Source organism: Ursus arctos, unplaced genomic scaffold (assembly GCF_023065955.2).
Source record: "Ursus arctos isolate Adak ecotype North America unplaced genomic scaffold, UrsArc2.0 scaffold_13, whole genome shotgun sequence".
NCBI lineage: Eukaryota > Metazoa > Chordata > Mammalia > Carnivora > Ursidae > Ursus > Ursus arctos.
This window is the reverse complement of record NW_026622797.1, coordinates 12,539,119-12,566,494: the sequence shown is the minus strand read 5'-3', so window position 1 is coordinate 12,566,494 and position 27,376 is coordinate 12,539,119. Positions and strand designations below refer to the sequence as shown.

The 27,376-nt window shown below is 43.9% G+C and overlaps 1 protein-coding gene across 3 annotated transcripts in view; it reads right to left on the bottom strand.

The window, feature by feature from the left end:
- The window catches only part of CNKSR3 (CNKSR family member 3), an 85,000-nt gene extending 58,252 nt beyond the window's left edge, over positions 1-26,748 (bottom strand). For 2 of the 3 annotated variants that reach the window (XM_026505102.4, XM_044386441.3), the window contains exon 1: positions 25,934-26,748. In XM_026505102.4, the coding sequence (XP_026360887.2) occupies positions 25,934-25,985 (52 nt within the window). In that variant the 5' untranslated portion in view covers positions 25,986-26,748. Of the gene's footprint in view, positions 1-13,057; positions 13,413-25,933 lie in introns of those variants that run through there. The other variant, XM_057310933.1, reaches the window with a different exon arrangement.
- Between the last annotated feature and the right edge of the window lie 628 nt (positions 26,749-27,376).

The following is a 27,376-nucleotide window of genomic DNA, read 5'->3' as shown; positions in this document are numbered from 1 at the left end:
TCACTGTCAAAGAGGTAACACTGCTGAGCTCTAACTAGCAATTCCATATCCAACCGAAGATACACGATGTTCTTAACCTCACTGAGGCCCACAAAACCCCAGGTTCCTTGAAAGCCAGATTAAAATATCCAACTGGTATGTGCCATCGTATCTAGAGATTATGATTTCTTTATAAAGCCATGACATGGACTCACACCTTCCTTCTACCGTGTATTTGATAACAAGTACCAATAAAAGACCTAAGTGACCAAGAAAGTCTATCTCCCCTCAAGAATTTCTCTCTTCAAGGCAGCAACTGACAATGTAGAATATAAAAGACCTGGTGCCTTCAAGAATAGAGAAGATTAGGAAAATAGGCACAAACTGCCATTTGTCCTTTATAATCACATCATCTTCTTAGATTTTAAGATTTTATGCATGCCTATGGGTTTTTTTAAGATTTATTTTATTTACTTTAGAGAGAGAGAGTGCAAGGGGGAAGCGCAAAAAAAGGGAGAGAAAAACACAGGCAGACTCCATGCTGAGCACAGAGCCTGATGCAGGGCTTGATCTCACAACCCTGAGATCACGACCTGAGCTGAAACCAAGAGTCATTTGCTCAACTGGCTGTACCACCCAGGCTCCCCTGTTTTGTTATTTTTTAAAAAGAGACCTGACTACCAGGTTCTGGTCACTTTCAGAGCACTAAAGAAAAAGAATGACAGCAGGTGGCTGGCAAATTGTCAAGCCAATAAGGCATCTTCCTCCCTTTGTCTAAACAACATGTACTGAGGTCACACTGACAGCATTCCGGCACCAACTGCTGCTCCTGGGACAGGTGCTGCCGTACTTCGGGGAACAGTCACAAAAGCCCCCGGTCTGTCGGGGTTTGGCAAGCTCAAATATACAATACAATTTTGGTGAGTTTATCATCAAATGCTTCCCATGATGTCAGCAACACATGAATGAATCAAAACAATGACCTACCCCAATCCCCCTTCCAAAGGGTTCCCCTTATCAATTCTAGGTCCTACTTCCCAGTGTTGAAATTCAAAGTGACCTTGCCCTTTGGGTCAAAAATTGACCAACCTCTCTTAAACAGACTTTGCAAAATTACAAAGCAAGCTGGGGAGGAAGATACAAGTTCCATGTGCTCCATATGTCTCAGAGATCTCGGTCTATCAGGCCACCTTTCATTTTAATATCCTGACATAAAAAAAAGACCAAATGTCTGTTTGAAGTAGAACTGGTGACACGGTAATAAACTCTCATAGCAAGAGATCAGTTCTCTCTTGTCAGGCTGACCCAAGATATTTTGCCAGGTGCCAGCCAGCCTGCCATAAAACATCCTGAATCCCCTGTTCGACAGCAATGTGGGTGGGCCATGATACCCTCCTGCTCCTAAAAGGCACCCAGATTTTCATGCAACCATTCCTCAATTACTCATGATTTGAATTAAGTTTGACTGTATAAAAATTACTTCTAAAATGTTTGAGGTTTATTTAAATAAAGTGATACGGAAAGATCTTTAAGAGAGTATTAAATGTAAAAAATATATATATATATGAATCAGATTCAAACTACCCATGAATCCATTTATAGAAAAGAAAATAATTATCTATGAATATGTATAAAAATTAATGCAAACATCTGGGAAGGGTTCTGGAGGGGCTCACACTCAACTCTGGAAAAGGAGAGGGTTTTGCCAAGAGAGTGACTGTCTTTTCTAATTATCTAGAGTTTTATTGTTTAATTTTTTTTTTTAACAAGAAAGTATTTCTGTATCATTGGACGAACAAAATAAAATCTGCGGGCAACAGAAGGACAATGGGGGGAGGGGTAAACGTATGAAAACAAATCACATTCCATAGCGTCCAGAGGTCTTATCGGAGAGGACTTTGCATTAATATTCTTGTGCTTCCCAAGCTGCTCCATGAGGCTGCATTGCTGCCTGCGTCGTTAGCAGCAGCTGTTTCCGATCATCCGTTATCTGCTTCCTCCAAGGCCGTGAAAACTGCAAGGCAGTTCTGTCTGGTTCCAGAAGCTGAAAACTGCATCCACGCCTTCACCCCAATGGCATCTTGGAGGAAGGGCAGGAAGGCTCCACACAGAACCTGCTGCCTTTATATTTCTGAGACTAAGGCAAAGTATTATTCCCGAACCTTCTTCCCTGATTCACCTAAGCCATTGTCAGGAGCCTCTAGGCACCTGCCAGTCCCCACACAGTCACACCAGCCATCGTAATCAGAGACATTGAATGTTCTTTGGCTTAAAAGAAAACAGACGGTTACCGAAAAACCTTCAACCACTTCTTCCCATTCTGAAACAGCCTGGAGAAGGTGAACAACGTGAGTACATCCTCTTGACTTCCGCAACCTGCCATGAGCTCACTACCAACTCCACCCTCCAGAACCGCCAATGGACAGTTTTTAGTTTCTAAAGCTCTTCACCTAGAAGGACCCACTCCCACTCTCCTTCTGGCTGGCAAACTCCTCTTTATTCCTTAAAACCAATCTCAAACAACTGGCCCCTAAACTACACACACACACACACACACACACACACACACACACACACACCACACACTGCATTCTATGCTCCTCTGGACAGCTCCCAGACCTGTACCCATATCCATTACTAAAAGTACCAGACCACGTTGTGTAATAATTAGTGCTGACACTAATTAGCACTGCAAGACTGGACACTCTGCATCACTGGATCCCCAAAGCTGACCCGGAGTCTAGCGTATCACAGGTGATGAATACAGGCTTACTGACCTGGGCGGCAAGGCAGAGAGGAAAAGGATTGTAATGTCCCCCACTGCTGCTGGCAAGGGAGGGGGGGGCGGGCACTACAAGGCTGTAAACGTACAGGACTGTGAGCCAGGGTTGTGATGCAGGGAAAGTTGGGAGAACAGTGTGATCAGAAACATTCTGGGCTGGAAGCATGGAGAACTCGGTTCTGGTCCGGGCCCTGCCACTGCATCTCAGTTGTGTAACTTTCTGGGCCACCTGCTCTGTAACTGGGACATGAATCAATTTATTCACTCAAAAGACCATGTATGTGGTTATCACCATCCCTCAATATTCCAGTTAGTGATGGAGAAAATGCATAGAAATCAGAGTGCTGGAGCCACAGTCCAAAGAAAAACTCCCTGCCTTGTTAGATGCCCAGCAGAAGTCAAGAAAGAGCCCACTCTTCCCAATAAACAGGCCATCTTCCGGTTCACAAACCGAAACAGGGTTACCATCTTGGTACTGCTTAACCCCTCTTATTTCTTCACTACAAGGGAGCCTTCTGGTCTCCTTGATCTTGAACCTAACAGGATTTTCCCCTATCCCTTCCCCCAAATAAAATGAATAAAAATTTGAAAATAAAAATAAATTGCTATGAATTTGAGGCAAAGACATCTGTTGCAAACTGAAGCAGCAAAGGAAAAGGGAGAGCAAACCCTGGGTCTTTACGGCTTGTAAACAGATGGGAGATTAGCCACACAGACCCACATATGGGCTCACCTGGCCTGATGGCTCCAGGCCTCTGGAGGGGATTCTCAGCTTGGCTCGCCACCCCTGCTTTCCTAGAGAGCAAAAGTGTCAGTTCCACCGAAAACAGTGCTGTCGATCAGCACATATTTTAAATCTCTCTTTACAGGGTTTTCTGTGGATTTTTTTTTTCATCTTTTAAGTTCAGCATACAAGTTTGAAAATCGATAGCCTCTAAAATACGATCTGCATTAATCCATGAGTAGTGGACTGCATCTCCCTACACGGAACCTAAAGCTGTGTAATGGGAGGGCGGGGAGTGGTACAGATACCTTTACTAATATATTTTTTAAAGTAATATGTAAACACAATCAAACAAATACAATGAAGTGGAAAACTAATCCAGAAGAAATTATGTGCCAGTTTCTCAAGCAGGAAAGGGATGTCTTTGGCTAATACAGATTTATCTAGTTGGTTTTTTTTTTTTTAAGATTTTATTTATTTGAGAGGCAGAGAGAGAGAGTGTACAAGCAGGGCAGGGAGGAGCAAAGGCAGAGGGAGAAGCAGACTCCCCCGCTGAGCAGGGAGCCTGGTGACTGGGGCTGGATCCCAGGACCCCGGGATCATGACCTGAGCAGAAGGCAGACGCTTAACTGACAGAGCCACCCACCAGGAGCTCCCAGATTTATCTAGTTTTAAGACAACTTTCCTACATTAATCACTGCTGAAACCCTGTTTCAGAAGCAGGTACACGAGGATTAAATACAAAAAACGCCTTTTCCCTCGCCTCAAAGATGCCTTACAAAAAGTCTACTGGCTCTATTTATAAGCAAATCAGGTCAACTTTTCAGCCTTGTACTGAACACCCCAAGCCTCCGAAATTAACATCAGGTCTGAGTCCTGCTCCTAAGCCCACTGACAGCCTGCTGCACGTCACTCCAGGTGACGACCTGCACAGGTGCCTCTTAGAGACCTGCGGGGATCCTTCTCTCTCCCTGTGCACATGTAACCTAAAAGTCCTTCGAGAAGTGTGTGACTTTCTATGATTCTGAAGTTGAGGGAAGCAACTCTCGTAACTAAAGGACAGAAATAAATCACCATCCCCATAGCTATTCCCACAGTGCTTACGAAATAACTTCTTGGCTCCCAAGAAGAAACCTGGCTGGTTTTCTTAATTGGGCTTGGTGAGACGGAGTGCCTTCCACTGGGGCTGTTGGGCCAGATGATGACAGAAGACTATTACTCAGTGGAATACAAACTATACCAAGGACACACCCTAGGGCTGCTGTCACCCCACCGGTTATCAAAAGCCCGACCAAAGCAGCATATGTAGTAAGTTGTGGATATTAATTGTGAGACCAGAAGAAACAAAAACTTCAGGGGGTGGCCTCTGGTGACAGCCTTCCCTCTGACTCTTCATGACTGTACAGATCACTGCTCGCAGCTGTCAACTCTCGGAACAATCGGTTAGGGGAATAACCAGGGGGAGAGATTTAAGAAATCACCCACATCTTAAAGGTCAAGAGGTGTAACTGGCATCTCCTCTTCTCGATGCCATTTTATATCAATAGTCTCCCCCAAAGAACAGGTGATTCAATCTTCTTTTTGCCTTCCTTCTCACGGAGGTGTAACTGACCACTTGCAAAAGGCAGGGTGTCTGTGTTTAACATCCAACTATTCTGTTGAGAAATGTGAAATTCTGACCCAGGATATCCCTGCGCGTAGTCCACGCAACAAAACAACAGCTAGCCTTTTATTAAGCGCTTACTATTGGCCATACAGTTTATTTTACCACTTACTGTAGTAAGTGCTTCACCTGCATGATCTCCCTTCACCCTCAACATAAACCCTGAAAGTTTAGGAACAGCATGACCCCAAATGTGGAAATAAGCTAGTTGACTACAACGTGAATAACTTAGCCAACATCACACATGTAGTGATAACGGCTCCAAACTTGAAGTCAGCCCCTGGTTAAGATCACTATGCAATACTGAAAACAGTTACAAATGTTTTAGAATGAGGAATGGCTCACACACAAACACATGAATTTGTACAACCATAACAGAGAGAGAGAGAGGGAAAGAGAGAGGGAAAGAGAAAGAGGAAGGAGGAGACTATGAATGGCTGCATGAATACATTCTCTCTCCAGGCTAAATCTTTAAAAGTGGAACAATTGCTCCTCTATTGCAGGGCAATTAACTGCAGGCATGTGCTCCTACCTTCACCCAAAGCAGACACATTCCATCCAGCGCCAGATTCCAACTTTGTTAGACTTTCAAGTTCTACCTTCCTCCCTGTCAAGTGTTTACCAAAGACCATTATTGTCAGGCCCTAACTTGAGAAGATAAACAGACACCATCCCTGACCATCACAAGTGTAAATGTTCATCCTATCATTTGGCTTTAAGATGAAAATGATCTTCTTGAAAGAGAAAAAGAATGCTAACTGCATGGAACCAAACCAAACCAAATAAAAACAAAAATGCAAAACAAACAAACAAAAAGGCAACTCCATTCCTTACAGCTCACTGCAACAACAGGTCACTTTCATTATAACTTTTTACAGAAAAAGCAAACAAAACCAACAATTACAATAAAAAGATCTACAGTATGCAGTCTGCTTTTATAAGAAACAACAGTCTTAAAATGTTTTTATAATAATATATAGTTATCACCAAGGATGATAATTACCTACCTTACCCCACAAAGTTGTTTTCAGATCTTCTGATGACAAGTCATTATAAAAGACTGATTTCACTGCACTGAACACTTCCCAGGAAATCTACTACAACTGCATTTAATAAAATAGATTATCTTGGATTCTTAGATTTCACCCTGAATTCCTAAGATTGCTTATAAGCATTTATACTTTTTTCCTTTTGTTATTAGTCTTAGGAAATGTTCCTTTTCTCCTTCATTCATTAGAACATGATTTTAGGAGATGGAATGTCTGTGGCAGAGTTGAAACACTACATTAACTCAAGATAAGATTAATTTTAAAATCAGAAATAGGAAAAAGGTACCAATATGCATGCTACCTTAATAAAATATTTTTGTAATATGCATTCTAGGGCTTAAAAAAAAAAACCGATGAAGAAGAAAAAAAAAAACAAACCTCAGGATGGGAAACATGGCCACTGATGCAAAAAAGAAGTTATAGGGGCGCCTGGGTGGCACAGCGGTTAAGCGTCTGCCTTCGGCTCAGGGCGTGATCCCGGCGTTATGGGATCGAGCCCCACATCAGGCTCTTCAGCTATGAGCCTGCTTCTTCCTCTCTCACTGCCCCTGCTTGTGTTCCCTCTCTCGCTGGCTGTCTCTATCTCTGTCGAATAAATAAATAAAATCTTTTAAAAAAAAAAAAAAAGAAGTTATGAAACAGAATTCCAGGTTGCTAAAATATACAGAGAAGGATTTTAAATTAAGTAATAGATACAGATGTCCTCCAAGGCATCACATATTCAGAAATCATTGTGCGGAGGAGAGGGGAATGGAAGCAAAAAAAACTGACTGGTTTTTTAAATGGTAACTATTAAGAACTAAAATTTTACCTTGTTAAATTATTTTTAAAACCACATTCCACTGAATTATAATTGCGGACTGCTGAGGATGGAAGCTTTCCCAGAACTGAGTGTATGTTTAACCCTGGGAATGATGTGGCAATGTCAACCACCCACAACAATCTGGGAAACAATGCAAAGCAAGAGAAAGGGCAGCCACACCCTTCAGAGGTGGGTCCTTACTTTGCTTTTTTTCATCCAACCATAATCAAGCCCCATTAGTTTTAAGTACAATCTGTATGCTCTTCCAGAGTTCAGGACCTCAGAGATGAACACCCACGTGGTGGCTTCTGGATCTGGTAGAGCAAGTGTGATCCATCCGGGCCTGGGTCTGAAATGTCCAGAGCATATATTTTCAAGATTTCGGTATAAACTGCACCAAGCTAAAAGTGGAAAGGGCGGAAGAACAGTGTATCTTAATGCTGGAACATCCTTCTGGGGTGGGGGAAGGGGAGCTTTCCTAACCTTTGGCTTCTGGATAATAAATTCCTACAAATGCTATGCTATGCTTTGGCTCACCCGACTCCAGTGAAGGCTGAACACATAAAGACTACATTATATGCTGAGCTAGGAACAATCATTAATCATTAATCAGCCATGGGCAGCAGATTGGAGGTGATAACACACATAACACCCACAGCTCAAGGTGTGACCTCCAGGCCACACTCCCCCAAGCACTACTTCCTCTGTGCCCCCGCCTGCCCCACCCAACCCGCAGGCTCTATTCCTCACTGCCTTCCTTCTTCTCTCCCACCACCAGACTTCAGCTTTTTTAACTTAAATCGGTGTTTTTAGCAGTGTCTTCTCGTTTTAATGAAGAGTTTTTCTGCTTCCTTGTGCTAAAAGTCCGATCAGTTTCACATTTCACAGATCAAAGGAAATAAATACCCAGGAAGAAAGAAAATTTTCACACAGAGCCTTTAACTGATACTTCTTGAGATTCAGGGGCTCCCCCTACAGTAGAGCGCCTAGTTCAGTCTGGGTCATAAACCCAGTATCATGCTATGTTCCATAACAGTCAATCAAGTAAGCGCCTTCCTAACAAAGTCGCGAATCAAGTAACATACAGGAGCCTTAAAAAATATAAACACACATATGTATAGTTTCATATATGAGCATACATATGTGTATATATTACGTATGTATACAGGCATACACACTTCCTCCAGAAACGAAAGCCACTCAAAGATATAAATTTCTTCACTGGGTTCCACTTACTCATAGGCATAAACAGGGCCCTGGTGATCTGCCCTGCTCCCCAAACACCACCTCTCCAGCCTCATTTCTCTCCACTCTACCTCCTGATAGATCTAGCACAATCAAGGTCTTTCAGTAGCTAGTACTTAAATGCTTGGCTCTCTATTGCCTTTTAGTTCTCTGCCAAATATTTTCCTTCCCCTCCCTAATCTAGGCCAGCTTACGTCTTGCTCATACTACAGGTCTCAATTTGAAAATGGCTTCCTCTAAGAAGCCATTCATTCATGCATCGCCCATTCAAATGTGAGTGAAATATTCCTCCTCTGCACTCTTAGGACATCCTGTAGCTTAAATGCCTATGGACCTGTGTGTTCTACTCAACAGAGGGTGCCAAAGACACCAAGGACCCCGACTTGTTCATTGCACCTAGAGGAGACATTACATATGACAAGTACCCAATAAATATTTGATGACTTCTATGTAAAGTTGACTGGTTTTTCTATTTGCACTAATGTTCCTGCTAACAAATGGCCTCCATGTACAGGCTGTAAACGACACTACTTACATATTATTTTATGGCATTCTGAGTACTTCAGATAAATTTTGCCATATATGAAGGTAAATCATCAGCAACAAGGAATTCTCCCAAGGTTTTAGATCCACCTATAACAAATATTTCCTACCTAAATGGGTTAACTATGGAATATCACAGAAGTCAGGTAGAGAGCCATTTACTCAATTTCCAAATTTTCATTTCCAAAAAATGTGGGAAAAAATGGGGCAGAGAGAATTGCTCCTGAATAACTTCTCTATGGAAGCCACAGTACACATTCACTAAATGAATGGCTTTGTTAGTATGAAAATAAGAGATTGCATCATCTACAGTGTACTGTTACCCACTTGGCATAATAGGAATTGATCAAATAGCTACTTACCAAACAGTTATCTATTTCAAAGCGTGGGTACAGATTTTAAAGAATTAAAATAATATGCATTCGGTATTCTCAGTCATACTGAGAATAAACTGGTGCTGTATTCATTCAGGAAGATGCTTTAACATGGCGCGGTCTCACAAGACATCAATTCCTCTTCTCTCACTTGCTCTTGGATTTACTCAGACTTACGCTGCCATCAACCCACTGAAACTAATTTGTCCAGTCCTCCACATAGCTCAATATGCTGGTCAGTTCTGTGTCCTCCCCTTATCCACCCAACAGTGATATTTGGCCCAGTTGACCACTCCTTCCTTCTGTGCATACTTTCTGCACTGGCCCCCAGGACCACCCTCTTCTAGCTTTCCTTCGGCTATAGGTAGCAGTTTCACAGCAATTTTCCTGGTTACTCATCTTCCAGATTTCTGAAGACTGGATTCCCCAGGTTTCCTTTTCTCTTCATTTGTCTTCTTTTGCTCACTCACTTGGTGACCCATCCGGTCTCAAACCAGTCCCGATCTGCCCCATTAACCCAGACACATCCATCTGACCACCCGCTTCACTTGGTGAACTAACATACACTGCAATTTTAAAATCTGACTATTCCCTTAACCATCTCCTCCCAACCCCCCCACCCAGCCCAAACACTTGATGGGTAACCTCTCATACTAATCTCTAATCTCCCAATAAATGCTATTGGCCTTTTAGAACACCCAGAACATGGCTACCTCTCATGGTGGCCACAGCTACCACTGGGTGCAAGTGTCATTTTTCACATGATTGCTGTCCTAGCATCCTGACTACTCCCTGATTCTACTCTTGCTCACTGCAGTCTTCTCAATGCAGCAACCACTGTAACCTTAAAATGTAAATCTGATAGCACTCCTTGTCTCAAAATTTTCCAATGGCTCCCCAAACACCAAATTAAAGCCATATATGTATAATGACCTCTAAGGCGCTGCACCATCCAGTCTCCAGTCTCAATCTCTGATCTCACCCCCTGCTGCTCTTCCCTTCACTCACTCTGTTCCAGCCACACTAGGCACCTTGCTTACCCAACATGTCAGGCACTCTCTCCTGTCTCAGGGCATTTGCACCTGCTGTTCCCTCTGCTGCAACATCCCTCCACCTGTTGGCCTCACTGCTCACTGAAATCCTTCCTTGGTCGCCATAGTTAAAATTGCATCCCCACTCCCTTCCTGCACCACCTATGCATCCCTTCCCCACAGGCTATACCAAATTTTACCTATATTTCATCTACCACCACTAGAATAGCAGCTCCAGGAAGACAGGAACTATCATCAATTTTATTCACTGTTGTATCCTCGGCTGCTGGAACACTGCCTGGCACAATGCAGGCATTCAGTAAATATTTACTGAATGAATGCATGGTGACTATGAACCCTCACCAGACTTTGTGGAAGCACCAGTTAACAGGGAACTATAGTTAACAGACTAAGAGTTAGTTAAAGGCAAAGAGTTAGAGTTCTATTTCTCCTGATATGGCCTAGTGGCATAGTATTTCATCAAAAACTTCGCTTCTAGAACTAAAATGAATGTGAAAGACACGTGGCTTCATTTCAGAATACCAGGTAAATGGAGTCAGTACTAATATAAAAACCATAGATGGGAAATTAGCAAGTTTTAATAGAAATGTTAGCCATTCAGAACACTGGGAAAGATGTTCTAAGATAAATAATTTATGATTTTATAGCTGATCCTATTAAGTAGAGAACCTATTAACTTTACCTGAGGGATATCACAGAAGAAATCACGCCTACCTCTAAGGGTTGGTTGGGCCAACGATGAATAAGAAAACAGGCCATATCATACCTGCTGCAGGAGGACCTGTCACCCCGCCCCTTTGATGCCAGTCCTTTGAAGACCCCTACACACCGTTGTCTCTCTCCAAGTTGGTCCTTCCACTCACTCACTTGCTTTGGCAGCCCAAAGGAGGCACTCATCTCAAGAAACGAGTTCACCCACCCACACAGCAATTGTTAACCGAAACTGTTTATCTCACTAAGCACTGGACAAAACTTCAGGGAGGACTCCAGGATGAATTCTGCATTTATCAGCTCTGATTTTACATCTCCATTTACATGCTGTCCTATAGGACTCTAATCTCCATTTTATTTTGCATCCCATACCCTCTAATGTGCTGTACAGAAATAATTCTAGGTGTCATATTCATGTATATTGCATCATTTCACACTCAACTACGAGGACCTAAATTTTAGCTAACACTATCCTATTTTAACACGTTTCATGTGCCAAGCTGCATGATATTTACACCTCATTAAAACATGAGACAATCATAGTGCTATAATAAGAGAGGGCACTGTGTTTTCTTAAGCGTTTGAATCATGCAAGACATTGGTACATCATGCAAGATGTATCTTCTATAAATGGGAGGACCTTTTGAGGTTGGTATCCATAAGGTCAGTTCACCCTTGAGCCTGCAAAACAGCTCCTCCCAGAATTCAACACAGATTACTGGTGCTGCCACATGAAGTCAATGAGCCACAAAACCTGGACATGAGAACCCCTTCTACCACTCACACATCAGACCCTGCTGGGGCTCCCAGTCCACTCTCGGGCAGTACCTCTCTCACCATTCTTTTCCCTGCTTTTGTTCCCAAGGCTTCTGGCCTAGCTCAGGCCTCCTCAGCTCTTACTGTGGACCCCAAATGCCCCTACTCAGTCTCTTAACCCCCAATCACTCCTCCTCAGAATCCTCCCCACTTCCCACAGTTCTAGCGGCAACACGCCTCCATTCAAACCCTTCTATTATTTCCCCAGTGAATGAAGAACAAAGTTCCTAAAGGTCAGTGGCTCTCAAACTGTGGTTCACAGACCACCAGCAAAAGACATGCAGGGCTGCCTTCTACACACGTGGCTCCCCAACCTCCAAGGTTAGCAGACTGTCTCTGGCAGTTAGGACCACGAACCATTCGGTCCATACTTAGTGACGCTTATTACCCACTAAAATCTGAGTGCAGTCATGCAACAAGGCTGGACATACCTGGCTGTGCCGGAAAAAACAGCCTAGACAAGACAAAAAACACTAAAAAAGACAGGCTAGCTGTTTGAAGGTAGCAGAGACCTGCTAAGGCAGCCAAAACTTGGGGCTCAAGATCCTGAAAAGACAAGAAAATGCATCCAACATTCTTTCCCATGTTACTCTTTGCACTTTTTCTGACTCGCAAGCATCCTGAAGACAAGAGGCCAAGCAGAAAGTAGCCATGGCTCTGAATAAAAGAGAAAAATCCTTTCTCTTCATTGGTACAACAAGAGAATAAAAGCCATCCTTAATTCTATCATCCAGAGATAACCCATGCTGGCACTGTAATGTATTTCCTTCCAGTCTTTTTCTAATGTGTATTCACACAATCTCAGAATTGGAACTTAAAAGAAAACTAGAACCTAAAATCATTAAGTAACCATCCAAAGGTTACATCATCCCTATTAAATATATTTGAAAATCCATCTTTCCCCATTTACAACAGCCCAATCAAAAATTTTTTAAAAAGAAACGAAACGGGAGCCTGGGTGGCTCAGTCAGTTACGTGACTGCCTCTTGATTTCAGCTCAGGTCATGATCTCAGGGTCACTAAGATCAAGCCCTGCGTTGGGCTCTGTGCCGGGCATGGAGCCAGCTTAAGATTCTCTCTCTTCCCCTCCGTGCCTCTCCCCCCACCCCCATGCACCTGCGCCTGCACACATTCTCTAAAAAAACACAGTAATAATAAAGAAAAGAAACATAAAGTTTTCTCTGGAATTTTTTTTATTAGGTGGTAAAATTACAAGTTAAATTTATGTAGGTCAATTCAAATCATACCATTAAAAACATAAATGTTTTTCCTTTGCCCTCAAAACTTATTACTGGCCAACTTAATGTCAGTACCTACCAAAGAGCAGCTAGGTGACAGGTCAGGTTCTGGAATCAAATGTGTCTTGATTCAAATCCCATTTACTTATTACACAACCTCAGGGAGGTCAGGGCCTGGTTTCTTTAACTCTAAAATGAAGACAATGAAAAGTGTCCCTGTCAAATAAGCATTCTGAGGACTAAACGAGATTAAGTCACATAACGTCCTAGCAAGGGCCTAGCACATACAGAATCTCAATGCCACCTGCTAACTGCTGCCTTCTTACTAAGCCACAAGCTTCTGGACAACAGGCTTCATTTATAACTGACTCATCTTTTTGTCCCTACCATGAAGCAGATTAACTGGTATGAAAAAGGAGATAGATAGATAGATAGATAGATAGATAGATAGATAGATAGATAGATTTTTTTATGCCTTTAAAGGGAAATTACTGGTTGAAATAAAAACGTAATGAACATTTAACAAAAGATTATCTATTAGGAATATATATGTGTGTGTGTGTATATATATATGTGTGAGTGTGTGTGTGTATATATGTGTGTGTGTGGTTTGTATATTTATATTATATATGTGTTAATATACATATATATGGACTATTTACTTACAAGGCAAACCAAAAGGTTAAAATATCCCGTAATTATTGTTGAGATGTTTGTAGATTGCCTTTTGGAGTGAGTACTATCCCACTGTAAATATGAATGCTAGTATTTTTCTTGTTTTTGTTTTGTTTTCCAATTCAAAGCACCATGAAATAGACCTTAAGTCAATTGTTAACTTACTAAATCAAACAGGACGCCACAAACTAGCACAAAAATGTGCAACATATACCTTACTTTAAAATCTTTCTGTACAAAGGAATGAATTTATGTATGAATGACATCTTTCTGTACCAACAGAAACAGTTCCTGTCCGGGGCCAACCCCACACAGCCTATGGCAAAGTAAACTCAATCAAGAGAAGCCAAATTCCTGCTTTCTCACTGAAGAGTAACTACCTAATGGTCTGCTATGTCCATTAAAGTATTGGTATTTTTGACCTAAGAATACCTGCATGGAATTACATACTGCAATGTTAAGAATGATGGAACTCATTAAATAGCAAAATGAAATTATAGGTAACAAACAGGTTTGCTAAGTAATTGATGAATTACTGTACAGCTCATTGTTTTCACATCTCATAGGTATGCTTCTCACTTGGGCAATTAACACCTGACCATGGCTGTCCACAGAGGGAATTACAAACTGGCCTACAGACATATTTTGTTTGTCCGATGCCAAAAAAACTGTAAACGGTTTTCTAAAAACTGGGAAATGTCACGTACCATGCCAGATTTCCAGCTTCATTGTGAAAACAACAACAAAAAACAACAAAACTCAGAAGATCTGGAAACTGTAGGTTTAGTCAGCAGGAACTGAGCCAACAAATGTGTCTTTGGGTTTGCCACACTCTTTGCCACTTCTTACTGACTCACATACTCCTACATTTCGATTTCTGACACTGCCTGCCTGGCCCCCCAAGGCCTCTGAGTTTGCAACTCTTGTTCCAAGTGCCAGTGCCAATCCTGGTCTTCAAGTTCATTTCTGTAGAAAATTTTATATTTTGGACTCTCTCGGCCTTGGACAACTGCAGGGGGGCGAGGGGCTCCCCAAACTCCACCTGCATCACTCAGTGCCCAGGTACTCAGACAAAAGAGCTTTTCACCTTGAGCTGCAACGTATTTGCTGCTCTGAGGAATTCTCTTCTCTGCTTTTTCTTTCCCTCACTTCTCTTTGCATCTGCCTGCCCAGTTCAAAGCCAAAACTTGAGTGCTAAGTGAGAGACAACAACGATCCACCCAATCTCAAAACAGAATGGGGGAGGGGAGTGTTACATTCTGCTCCTCTATTAGAGCAAGGTCTGGAAATTCCACCCGAAACCTGAACAAGCCCCTTCGGACCATGAAACATTCCTCTTCTTCTGTGTTCTCCTGGGGCTGAGCACTCAGAGGTACACCACAAAAGATCCCCTGGGCCTGGGGTGGAGCCGCTGGCTAGGAGCCCACAGAGATAACAGCTTTGACCCTTCCAGCCCACTCTGTGGAAGGACCCTCACGGACAGAAGTACGTTAACTCACCTGTTCAAACACGTAACAACCGTTCCTACTGGAGAAACTCTCCTTCCTAAGTGATCATTACGTATTAGTTAAAAACCAGCTGTAGACAGGAATTATGGGGGCTAGTCTGCCCTAAATCACTGATTTTTTAGTGCTCTGCATGAATGGTATAAACCAATGGTCTTCAAATTTTAGCCAGCACCAGAACCTCCTGAAGGACTTGATACATTGCAGCTTCCTGGGGCGCACCCCCAGGGCATCTGATTCTGTGAGTTTGGGGTAGAGTAATTACTCATCAGCTGATGCTGATGCTGAAAATAAGTTCAAAAACAACAATGAGGAGACGTTTGGGGGTGGGAGGGTGCCACATGTATGGGATGGGAAAAGGTCTCAAGAAAATCTCAGCTTAAAAATGTCAGGAGTCAGGTCCAATATTCAGGTATTTATAGGTGCTCATTGCGTGTGCAGACTAGAGGGTACCAGATAAGAATGAAGAATCCCCCCACATCCAAAATGGGTCTTTCTTGACCGATCAGCATTCTGTAAGATTCTCCAACTTGGCTCAGGGGTACTTATAACCAAACCACTTCATGCTACATGTCTCTAGACATGTTCCTAACAAGGAGTATTTGTGGGTTTTTTCCATATTATTACTAACAATTTTGCCTTTAGCGAAGACAGTCACTACTCACAGCCATGTTATCTGTGTGTGGTTCCAGCTGGAAGCCATGTTAAGAAGGTACTCACAGCTTCAACAGGTATCATATGAAGTCTGGTCCACTCTACATAGGAAGCTAGTTTTTCTATCTCAAAGATCATATTCCAGGTAGTTTGACTTGACTCTCTTTAAAACACTGTAATATAAAATTACCCTGGGAACATGAAAGACTATTCAATTAACACGGATTCAAGTTGGAAACACACACACACACTACTAAATCCAAAAGCACTGAATTTCCCCTCTGCCACAAATCTCTGAAAATAGGAAATAGAATGTTTCCTTTCACTAAAAGGTTTTCCTCAGGAAAGCATGATTCAGATTATCATAATCACCGCCTTTTCTGACAGATAACACGTAGGGGTTTCTCCTCTAAAAGGGCTGACAGATTTTCTTCTTGGGGGGGGAAGGGAGAATAGGTGTGTGTAGTAAGCTTCCAGGTTATTCTCCTATAAGCCTACCTACCCTCATTTCTCTCCCACTCTCCCCTGTTGATAAGTAATGCATTAAGTGTTAAATTAAAAAATGTGTTCAGGGGCGCCTGGGTGGCACAGCGGTTAAGCGTCTGCCTTCGGCTCAGGGCGTGATCCTGGCATTCTGGGATCGAGCCCCACATCAGGCTCCTCTGCTATGAGCCTGCTTCTTCCTCTCCCACTCCCCCTGCTTGTGTTCCCTCTCTCGCTGGCTGTCTCTATCTCTGTCGAATAAATAAATAAAATCTTTAAAAAAAAAAATGTGTTCAACTCTAATATGCTGAAAATTCCTCAATACACCATTTAGTCAAGCAAAAGCATGGTGGCCCTCTTTTCTAAAGCACAAGCAGGATAGTCTTTCAATGGAGCAAAAATATTTTAAATCAGATCTATCTATGGGTTCCTTTGATTCAAACACTTGTTAAGTGTTCCTACAGAAAGCTTTCTAGCTTTTACAACCTACTGATCTGCATTCTAAGGAACTGTTTTGCTCTAATAAACACAACTGCATTTGCCCCTCTGATCCCAGGTTAAAAACTGTTCAATCAGCCATTTGATGTCAAAGAAAACAAACTAGGCTATGTCCACTTTCACAAAACCCCTATTCATAGATGAATAAACAGCTTCAGAAACTGTAGCTCCCAGCAAATGTGCCAGGAAAGAACAATGCCGGGAACAAAGCATGTGAATGAAAAAAGACAGACTGCACTCTCTATTTAAATGACAAGAGAGTAATCAGAGTGAGGGGAGGGTGGGAGCTCTCCTAACCCTAGTAAGGAAAAAAAAAAAAACAACAACAGATATACACACAGCGCAATTTCAAGTATAATTCCAAAATGATCGATCAATGAACCAAATCTATCTAGAACTTGGCTTCTCAAATGCTGGAGTCACCGAAACCTTAGTCCAAAAGACGAATGCATGCCAGCTGGCCTCCCTAAATTCACTTCTGCCCCAGAATCCAAATCAAATTTGTCACTCCCCTGCTTTCCACAGCAACCAGAAAAAAACCACAAACACCTGACCAAGATTTCTAAGACCCTCTGGCCCATGTGTACCTCTCTCACCCCATCTCTACCCACCACCCCCCTTCCCCACCACCACCACCACCACCACCCCAACTCTTCAGGAGCCACCATACTTCCTTTCTTCAAACACTCCAAATTCATTTGCACCTCAGGGCCTTAGCACTGGTTGTTGGTCTACCTTGTTGTGGCTGTTGTTATTGTTGTTTGTCACACCCCGTATTAAAGCAGGGACCCAGCTGGATGCCTGTACCTGGAACAGAGCTGGATTTTCAGCACCTAGAAGAGTACGTGGAACCCAGTAGGTCCTAAGTAATTATTTGTTGAATGAAGAAACTCTTTTTGGGGTGGAACTGTCATCAACGTTAAGTCTTCCTCCTAAACGCTTGCTCCTAAGCTTTTTCCAAGAAAGCTACTGCACAACTGTCCTATGATACCACCTTCATCTAAGGTCCTCAAAGGAAGTGAAGGAAAAGCGTCCAAGGAAACATGAGGTAAAAACAGAAAATGGAGGTGATTTAACATACCACCTATATACCAATAAAAGGAAGGATGGAACTGTTATAAAGTTATTAGTAAACGTGTGAAAGATGACTATCAGCCACAACAGTGTTAAATATTCAAACAAAAATAAAATCCAATTATACTACATATTAACTTGGAGTTATTACGATTTAATCATTAATAAGCATATGAACATTTATATGCTGTACACTCCCTATACTGCCTCTTTTTTTAATCGTAACTAAAACCCTGTGTATCTGTTATTATCAGTCCCATTTTACAGATGAGAAAACTAAGGAAGGCTTCAACACTCTAAGTTACTTACCCAACCTTTCAAACCAGTTAGTGTTAAACACAGAACGTGAACCCAGTTTTATTTTATTCCAAAGCCTATATATTGTTCACTGCAGCTGCTTGACCTTCTCTCTCAAAGCATTTAAAATGAGGGACACCTGGGTGGCTCAGTTGGTTAAGCATCTGCCTGGGATTAAATCCTACATCCGGCTCCTTGATCAGTGGGAAGCCTGTTTCTCCCTCTGCCTGTCACTCCCCCTGCTTGTGCTCGCTCTCTCTCCCTGTCTCTCTGACAAATCAATAAATAAAATCTTTTTTTTAAAGCATTTAAAATGAAGTCACTGTGAATAATCAAAGGCAAGCAGGAAATGCGTTTATGTATGTGTGTGTGTGTGTCTGTGTGTATAATTCTACCAAATAGAAATACTAATTGCATCATAGACAAAAAACTACAGTATGACACTCAAAAATTAGGTTAGGAGTGTCAAAAAAATGATGTATTCCATTACTGAGCTGCATTCTGAAACAATACAACACAATCAACAAACCACAATAAAATAAATAACTAGCAGTAAGTGTCTCGAATGCTAAAGGGTCAGGTTTAAAATACATAGGATCCTGCTTAGGCTGTATAATTGAAAAAAGAAAGAAAAAAGACAGAAAAGGCCTATGTCCCATGAGTATAAATCCTAAGGGGATAATCAGGAAACACAGAAGTCAGAAGTTCTTTGCAGCTGGCCCCTCCCACATTGCTGATTAGGAGAAAACAAAAAACACCCACCTTGGCCAGAGGAGGAACCAGGTCTGGAGTGGACAGACGGAGAGAACAGAAGCCTGTGGAGTCTGGTCCCAATTCTTGGCCTTTGACCTTGGCCAATTCATTTAACATCCAAAAGCCAAAATTTCCTCATCTACAACAGAGATGCCTTCACCGCACATCTCTAGGGCTTGTGAAAACTCACAAAGGAACAAACATGGAAGAGCTCTGCAGAGCTCATGTAAATAAAACTCACTTTATTTATTAGAAGCTTACATAATGGCTAAGCTTGGGGTGAAAACTCTAGGAATACCACGAAAGGAGAGTAAATGGGAAATTAAGGTGAGAACACGAATGTCCCAGAGCTAGAACCCAACAGGCTAGGAATGGTCAGAACTGGAGGCAGCGACATAAGAATGTAAGACAGAGAGGCCCCTGCAGCTCCATGCAATGGTGTGAACACCAAAGGGAGGCTCACGGGGGAGGCTTCGTGAACACGAAGAGGTCACTCCCAATCTCTATGGAGACGGAACCGAGACACCTGGCCTTGGCACAGCACACACTTTTCAATTTTGAGAACTGCTCCGCCTATTACCGAAATAACATTGTGTCATTTTCCACCAACAGTGAAATCTTGCCGCAAAATCTGCTCATCATGGTAAACCCTGTGCAGTCAGTCACAGACGCCCACCTCATCCTCCCATGTCCACCTGACGATCTGGACAACAGACTTCAACCACCATGCCCACTGACCACCCCACAACTTCCTTCTTACCACCTTTTTAAAAAACAAAACAAAACAACACCAAAAAAAGGTTGTTAGGAGAACTCTTCAAGTCCCAAAACATACGTAAGAAAACTCAGGGGAATGTCTCATTTAGTGCAGAGAATTACCTGATGCTGTTGCTAAGTGTGCTTATAAAATGTAAGCACACACCCTAAGATTGCCTTTCTGCTTTAATTAGTGGCCAAGTCAAGCATCCTCAAATTAAGTGCCATCATTTAAGGGCTTAAATAAAACAGACTGAGCCCATGTCAGATCAGACCGCAGAACCTACCAGCAAGGTATAAAAATGGGTTTGCAGGTATGCGTGAGAGCAATGCTTCTCAAACTGTAATGAGCACACGATTCACCAGGGCACCTTGTGAAAATGCAGATTCTGATTCAGCAGGCCTGAGCTTCTGCGACTCTAACAAACTCCCAGGTGATGTGGACTGCTGGTCATGGACCAGGTGCCAGACAGCAGCCAACATGTGACTGCATGAGCTGGCCCTAACGCTGTGTCCACTGGAAGTCCAGTTACTACGAAAAAAAAAAAAAAAAAAGGCTGAGATAATATGGTTTGGATTTATTTACCCAAAGAAGGCTCATGATATTGGCAAGAGACATCTATCGCTCAGCTAACCAAGAATCTTCCTGATCAGCTGCCAAGTCCTGCCGTGGGTCCTCTGAGGGGTTGTCAAATGGCTGGGAAATCTCCTGGGTACTGAGTGGTGGCCCTGAATGGAGGAGTCAGCCTTATGACAGACCAGACAGCTCAGAGAGGAAAATGTGTGACCTGGAGCTACAGAATAAAAGAGGAAGCAATAAAAACAAGGAGTAGTAATTTATTGAGAACTTACATAAGACCACACAATCCAGGAGAATGGGGATACAGCTCCCCGAGTTTGACTGCAGAGCCCACTCTCACCATGGAGCTCCACTGTCCTGGCACAGACCATGGAATTGATGAAGTCATGGGGGAGGGGAGGGTGTTTACGAGCTCCACCACTTAGGAATATGGGACCCTGAACAAGTTCTCTCTCTCTCCCTTTCTCTCTGCTTTGGTTTCTTCATCTTTAATATGGGTTAATAACGGTTTATACACCTCATTGGGTTTTCCGAGAATTATATGAGTCAAAATAAAGCAGTTAGCACAGTGGCTGACACATAAGAAATGCTTCCATAACTGTTTTTCTATTATTATGATTAAGGTAACTCAATGGCTAGAGCCCAGGAAATACACTAGAACCAGGAAGAGAGTGGAATAAAGAGAAGAGTTTCTGACCTACAAGGGAGATGTACAACTGTCGAAAGAAAAAGACCTCCCTTTTTCACTGACCACAGAGGCTAAAGGGGAAAGTATAACCTAACTGGAATCAGGACTGTGGGAAGAACCGGCCTCTGTATGGACAGCAGCAGGACCGGTGTAAAAGTCTAACACTGGAGTTCACCTACAATTTACCAGATCTCTACAGATAACATTGACATTCCAGCCCCTCCGGGACCAAGTGAGGCACTTTAAGACTGCTGACCTGACGTGCCCCATACTAACAGACATTACAGGGAAGAGCAGTGCCTGTGGCCAGATTACAGAGAATGAGCAAATAAATGCCCTGAATCCCACAGGCTCACACCTTAAGCAAGAAACCCCTTTACTCTTGGTTTGTGATGGGGAAATGGCACCCATGCTAGGAGCAAGAAGCTGGCCAGAAAGACCTCTGTTCTGCCACTAAAGCTGGGTATTAGAGATGTGCTCACTCAACAACACACCTATTGAGAGCCTGCCCATTCCAGGCCAATCAACGACCAATGGCGCTTGCAGGACAAATCAGTGGTCCTTCCTCCTTGTCAAAGACCCTGCCCAGTGGTCTGACAACAGAAACACAACTTGGGTAGCTGCATCTTACAATGCAACTTCTAATATTTAAACCAAACTTAGAGACCAAGACTTCGTATAACTTATAGTTTTGATCTGAGAAAGCTGAACGGGAATGAAAACAAAATGCCATTTCTTAAAACAGGGTGGACCCACGGGCTTGATGTTAGTGGGAAATTATGACATGCATCCTACTTTGAGAACTAACCTATAAAGACCAGTACATGTAAATTATATGTGTCAGACACTATTGGCTGCTTACCAATATCCATTCTCCACCCCCTTCTTCCTCACTGAACAAACTCCAATTTTTTTCAGGGCCACAATGGACTCAATTAAAAAAAAAAAAAAATAGAGTGACTAGCCTCCCTTGCAGCATGAGGCTACGTGACAGCTCTTGGCAAGCCAAGTCACTTGATGGAGCTTCTAAGAGAAGACCTGGCTACCACCAGTCTTTTGCCTTCTCTGGGTCTCCTTCCTCCTACCTGGAATAAAGACAGGACCCTGGAGGTGGAACAGCCATCTTGCACTGCAGCATTAAGTATGAAGATGAACGCCACTTGCTGCACCACGTGCTAAGAAGGGCTGAACAGGACGGCAGAAGGACGGCAGAAGGAGCCTGGGCCCCGGACGGCACCATGAAGTCCCCAGCTACTTCTGAATTCCCTACCTCCAGACTTCTTTTACAAGAGAAAATCAACAGTCCCATTTGGTTAAACTCCCATAAATTGGATTTTCAGTTATGGGCACCTGACCCTACTCTCATCTGATAGACATTGTAAAATATTTGCTTTGCAAAAGCCTCTAGAATTATTTAAAGGCAGGGTGCTATGAACTATGAACTAATTTGATTTACAAATAATCCTACCAAATAGGTAGGATAAGACACACATATACCAGACAACTCTCCTCCACTAACAGGATATTAATGACTCACATCATGGGAATCCTGAAGGTCTGCTCATCAATGTGGTGAAGATTCTGAGAGTCCTCTAAGAGTGAGAACCTCCCAGAAGATGGAGTAAAGCCAAAGTACCCGGGCTCAAATGTTGCTGTCCCTTCCCCACTGTGTGACCCTGATCAGGGTACTGGACCTTTCTGTGCTCAGAATGGAACTACAAAATGGAGATACCAGTTCCTACCTCAAAAGGTGGTTATGCACATTATATGAGTGAATACTCATACCATGCAGAGACCTGAGCCTGACATACTGCTAAGATTTAGTGAGGATCTCCTAATATCATGATGAGATCGGTGACAGTATATTGAAGATTCATACAAACAAAAATTATAATAAGAATAAAATAATAATAAAATCCATATGAATTCATTCATTCTGTAGACACAGACCCTTTTTCCTAATGCATGCACCTGCCTCCTAACATCAACACGAGAGAGAGCAAGCTGTAAACTGTGGTCAGGTATAGACAGTTTTAAATCCAAAGCTTTCTACGGTGCTCACAATCACCATACCATACTCATGCAACACCAAGAGTGGCAAAGTCTACATGAGGAACTTCTTATCAGGAGGATGTATTTATAAAGTGGGGGTTGTGCAGAGAGGTTAGCAAAGACAACTAAAAATAGTCGTATAAGCAAACAAGTTTGCATAAGTCAACAGTTGATTGAAAAGTCAATACTTTCACATCATTACTATGAGAAATATTCAAGTAATGTGTCATGCAATTTGGGAGAATGTAGCCTCTTGTCTAAGAGTCTGCCACATTTGCTCCTGTTATCTTTTCTAGGTTCTAACATAGAAAGTATCCAGGTCATTCTATGAGGCTGTACTTAAGGATCCTTGTGTATCAAGTTGCCACATGCTAACCACAGGTATGTAACCTAATCAGTGTCCAGTGCTCCGGATACCAAGATATTGAACCACTCCTAACGGCTCTTTCACGTCAGTAGGAAACTTTTCCTAGATGAAAGTAATCTCAAGTCATAACATCAAGGCAATTGGATACCAAAAACCTTTGAATCTGCTCTTCCTTTTAGATGCTAAACAAACAAACAGGATGTGAATTTATACTTCTCCTCTCACAATCCCAAGAGGGACCAAAAAAAAAAAAAGAGAAAAAAGAAAAAGACAGCAATCTTGAGGGTGTGAAGATCTCACTCCATAATCTTCCTGTGTGCCTGTTACCGTTTTTCTAGTTGTACATTATCAAGTAGGCTGGCAGGGGCTCAGGAAAACCAGAGAGTGATAAATTGTAACCCCTTCTTGACTCTGGAGCCCTAGAGCTCCAACAGAAATATACTGCATGCCACAAATGTGACTTGTGTGTAATTTCCCACTTTTTAGGAGCCACAATTAAGAAGATAAAAATAAACAGATGAGGGGCGCCTGGGTGGCACAGCGGTTAAGCGTCTGCCTTCGGCTCAGGGCGTGATCCCAGCGTTCTGGGATCGAGCCCCACATCAGGCTCCTCCGCTAGGAGCCTGCTTCTTCCTCTCCCACTCCCCCTGCTTGTGTTCCCTCTCTCACTGGCTGTCTCTATCTCTGTCAAATAAATAAATAAAATCTTTAAAAAAATAAAAAAATAAAAAATAAACAGATGAAGTTAGATTTAACCATAAATTTTATTTAACCCAATATATGCAAAATAGTCACCTCAACATGTAGTAAATATGAAAAACTGAGACAATATACATTCTTTTTTTTTGCACTAAGTCTTCATACGTGTGTATCACAATTCTGACAAGCCCAACTCAAGGGCTTAAGAGCCACATGTGGCTAGTAGCTACCTACTGGACAGAACAGCTCCAGGGGTCAAAACCTGCTGAAAATCATCCACTTCTTGAGTTGCTTCTATGACAGACACATAGGTAAAATGATCAACCAACTCAGTCTTGGCAAGTCACTAGTTGGGGAATCTGGTGGTATCCTGAACAGGGAAACATACCCCATTGCAAAACAGGGTCTGGGAACTTATAGCTTTTAAACAAATGTTTTGTGCCAGGCACTGGAAATGCTATTTACCCTTTACCTGGGCAAACCTAGTCACCAACATACAAGTTTGTGTTGTTTTCACCCTCATTTTAAATAAGAATCCAGGAAATTTTGGTCCCTGGACAAAGCTCTTCTCAGCAGTATATCCCTTTCCTGCTCCCAATGGAAATGATCAGGCATTCCCCACTGACACATCCCATAATGTCCCATATATCTAGAACATCCCATTCCACGTGGTCTGTGTGTACTATGCAGGCATGAGAAATGAGATGTAGAGATGACCAGTTTCCGTTACGCCCCAGCCATGGGTGTGACAGTTGGAAAGATGACCTGATCTTACCAGTATTACCTACCTCACAGGCTTACTGTGATGACCAAAGGCAATAACAGAGAGAGAGTTCTTAGCAAACTGTAAAGCGCTATACAATTCTAGTTATTATTATTGAGAAAGGACACCATTCCTCACCTGGAAGAGCAGATAGAAGAAAGAAAAAAAATAGTAACTTGAAACAAAGAGATGATCAGCTGGGAGGGGGTGAAGAACCCATGAAAACAGTGGTCGTTTTTGTGAGCCTCCTTTCTTTGGAAGAGTACAAAGAGGCTTGAGGAAGCTCTATCACTCTTCCCCGGAGATCTTGGGAGACATAAAAAGCAAGCCAGACCACTCGGAGTGAGAGCTTCTATCCCTGCTCAATCACCTATTACCGCCCCACCCCACTGCTTTTCCTCATCCCAAGTACTGTACAATTCAGGACAGTTATTCTAAACAGATCTCTTCTTCCCAAGGTCTAAATGTGGCCTAAAAACTGCAGCGCCACGGGGGGTACTGGCACCTTCCCGAGCAAGTCCCGAGTCCGGGGAGTCTGGCTCAAGGCTTCTCGCCGGCGCGAACGCCTCAATGTTGGCTCTCGTGCCGCCCTCTCGCCTCCTCCAACAAAAACAGAGACTCTGCGAGCAGCCGGAGTCTCCCTTTACCTGTCCAACCGCCCCGTCATGCCTGCGAACTACTCTGGGCAGGCGGCATTTACGAGGTCCGAGGGGAGCCACCCACACAAAGGCTCCTTGTGCCTCTCAGCTCCGGGACCCGCAGCCTAGGAGCCGGGCACCGCACCCAGGCAGGGAAGGCGCCCCCGGTCCCGCAGAGCCCTCCCCCGCGAGTCCCCAGATCCGCACCCCCAACCCTCACTCTCCATAGAGAGGCCATCCCCACTCCACGGCTTCATGGTGGGGCTCCCCTCAACTGCCACAACCCGCACCCCCAAAAGCAGGCACAAGAGTTAGGGGTGCACAAGCCGCTCCGAAGTTTGCATTGTCACCGCGCTGCGCTTTCAACGCGTCTCGCCTGAAGGAGCGGCTGAGCACCCCCCTACCCCAGCTCCCCGCCCGCCCCATCCCTGGGCTGGACACACCGTCCCCCCCCCCCCAACAGACCCACTCACCTCTAGTCCAGTCCACCACTTGCTTGGGGCTCCACTTGGTCACGGGTTCCATGGTAAAAGGCTTTGCTCCCAGCTGGGTTAGAGTCGGCGGTTAAAGTCTTGTTACGAAGGCCCGCTGCCCCTTCCCGAAAGGGCGCGCCCCGCGGCTGGTCCCCGTGCGCCGGAGCGCCCCGTCAAGGCTGCATGGCCTCGGTCAGCGGGTCATCCCAGCGCGGCTCAGCCAGGACAGCGCGGCCCCCTCCCGGGCACACGGGACAGCCGCGCGGCTCCTCCTCCAGCTGCCACCGTCCAGCTGCAGCTCCTCCTCCTCCCCCCGCCGCCACCGGGAGCCCGGGCACAGCTGCCGCTCCTGGGCGACGGCAGTTGCGGGGACGCGGGACCGTGACCCCAGGCCCCCCGGCCTCCGCTCAGCACCCGACCCTTCGGGCCCAGCTGCTCGCCGCCGCTCGACTGCGCGGATGGCCGGGACCACTTCCTCCCGCTCTCCAGCCGCGCGCTCCGCTCCCGCTCCAGCTCCACCTCTTCGCGGCGTGCTCTCCCGGGGTCTCTCTGCTCCGCGTGCGCTGGCGTCCCCGAGCCTTCCCGGCCGCAGGTCCCACCTCCTGCGCCTCCCTCCGGGGCTGGACTTGAGCAGGGAGGAGCGCGGGCCGAGCGCGCTCGGGTTACAAAGTTTCAGCTCGGGTCGCTGCTCTCGGAATAAAAGAGGGGCGGGGCGGAGGACCCAGTGAAACTCGTGGGAGGGGGTGGTTCCCCCCCGCCCCCCGAAAAGGCCGACTCCGGTTACTTTCTCTTTCTAAGGCCTTCGCACACGCAGTCAGAGTGTCCCGGGTCCTACTTTCCTTTTCAAGAGGCGGGTTGTAGATCGTGCGTGCATCCTGAAGAGCCCTTTGGCTTGGGCGAGGCCTGGGTCCTATTGGTAGCAGAACAGTCTGTCTCGATGGGAGCAACAATACACTAAAAAAAAAAAAAAAAAAAAAAAAAAAAAAAGTAGGATCTGCATGTTCTGTTCATTTTCAATGTTTTGCATCAGTACTGCTCTGCGATTAAGCCTTCCTCGTTTTAAATATCTCAAAGCAAAATTATTTTGCTTCATATTTTAGGTAACATCGTGACAGTGTAAGTCACTGCACTAAACACCAGCCCCATGTTGTTTTGTTCTCCAAAGACAGCAAGCTTACCAGGGAATTGTGCCAGTCACTTCATTCTCAGCTTCATCCCTTCTAATGTGCAGTGAAAAACTGGCCCTCCACGTATATATTTTCATCCTTCCACTCGTTTTCAAACTAAGCCTTCCCTGTTGAATCTTCAAGGCCAGTGTCTTAAGAGCAATTATCTCTCATTTTAACTCTGGATGTGGGCCAAGTTCTCTTGAGTCTGGGGTGGGTTGGGCAACAAAGTCCCATGAATCTTGCCTGTAAGATGGACCTTGGCAACAAAAGGCCC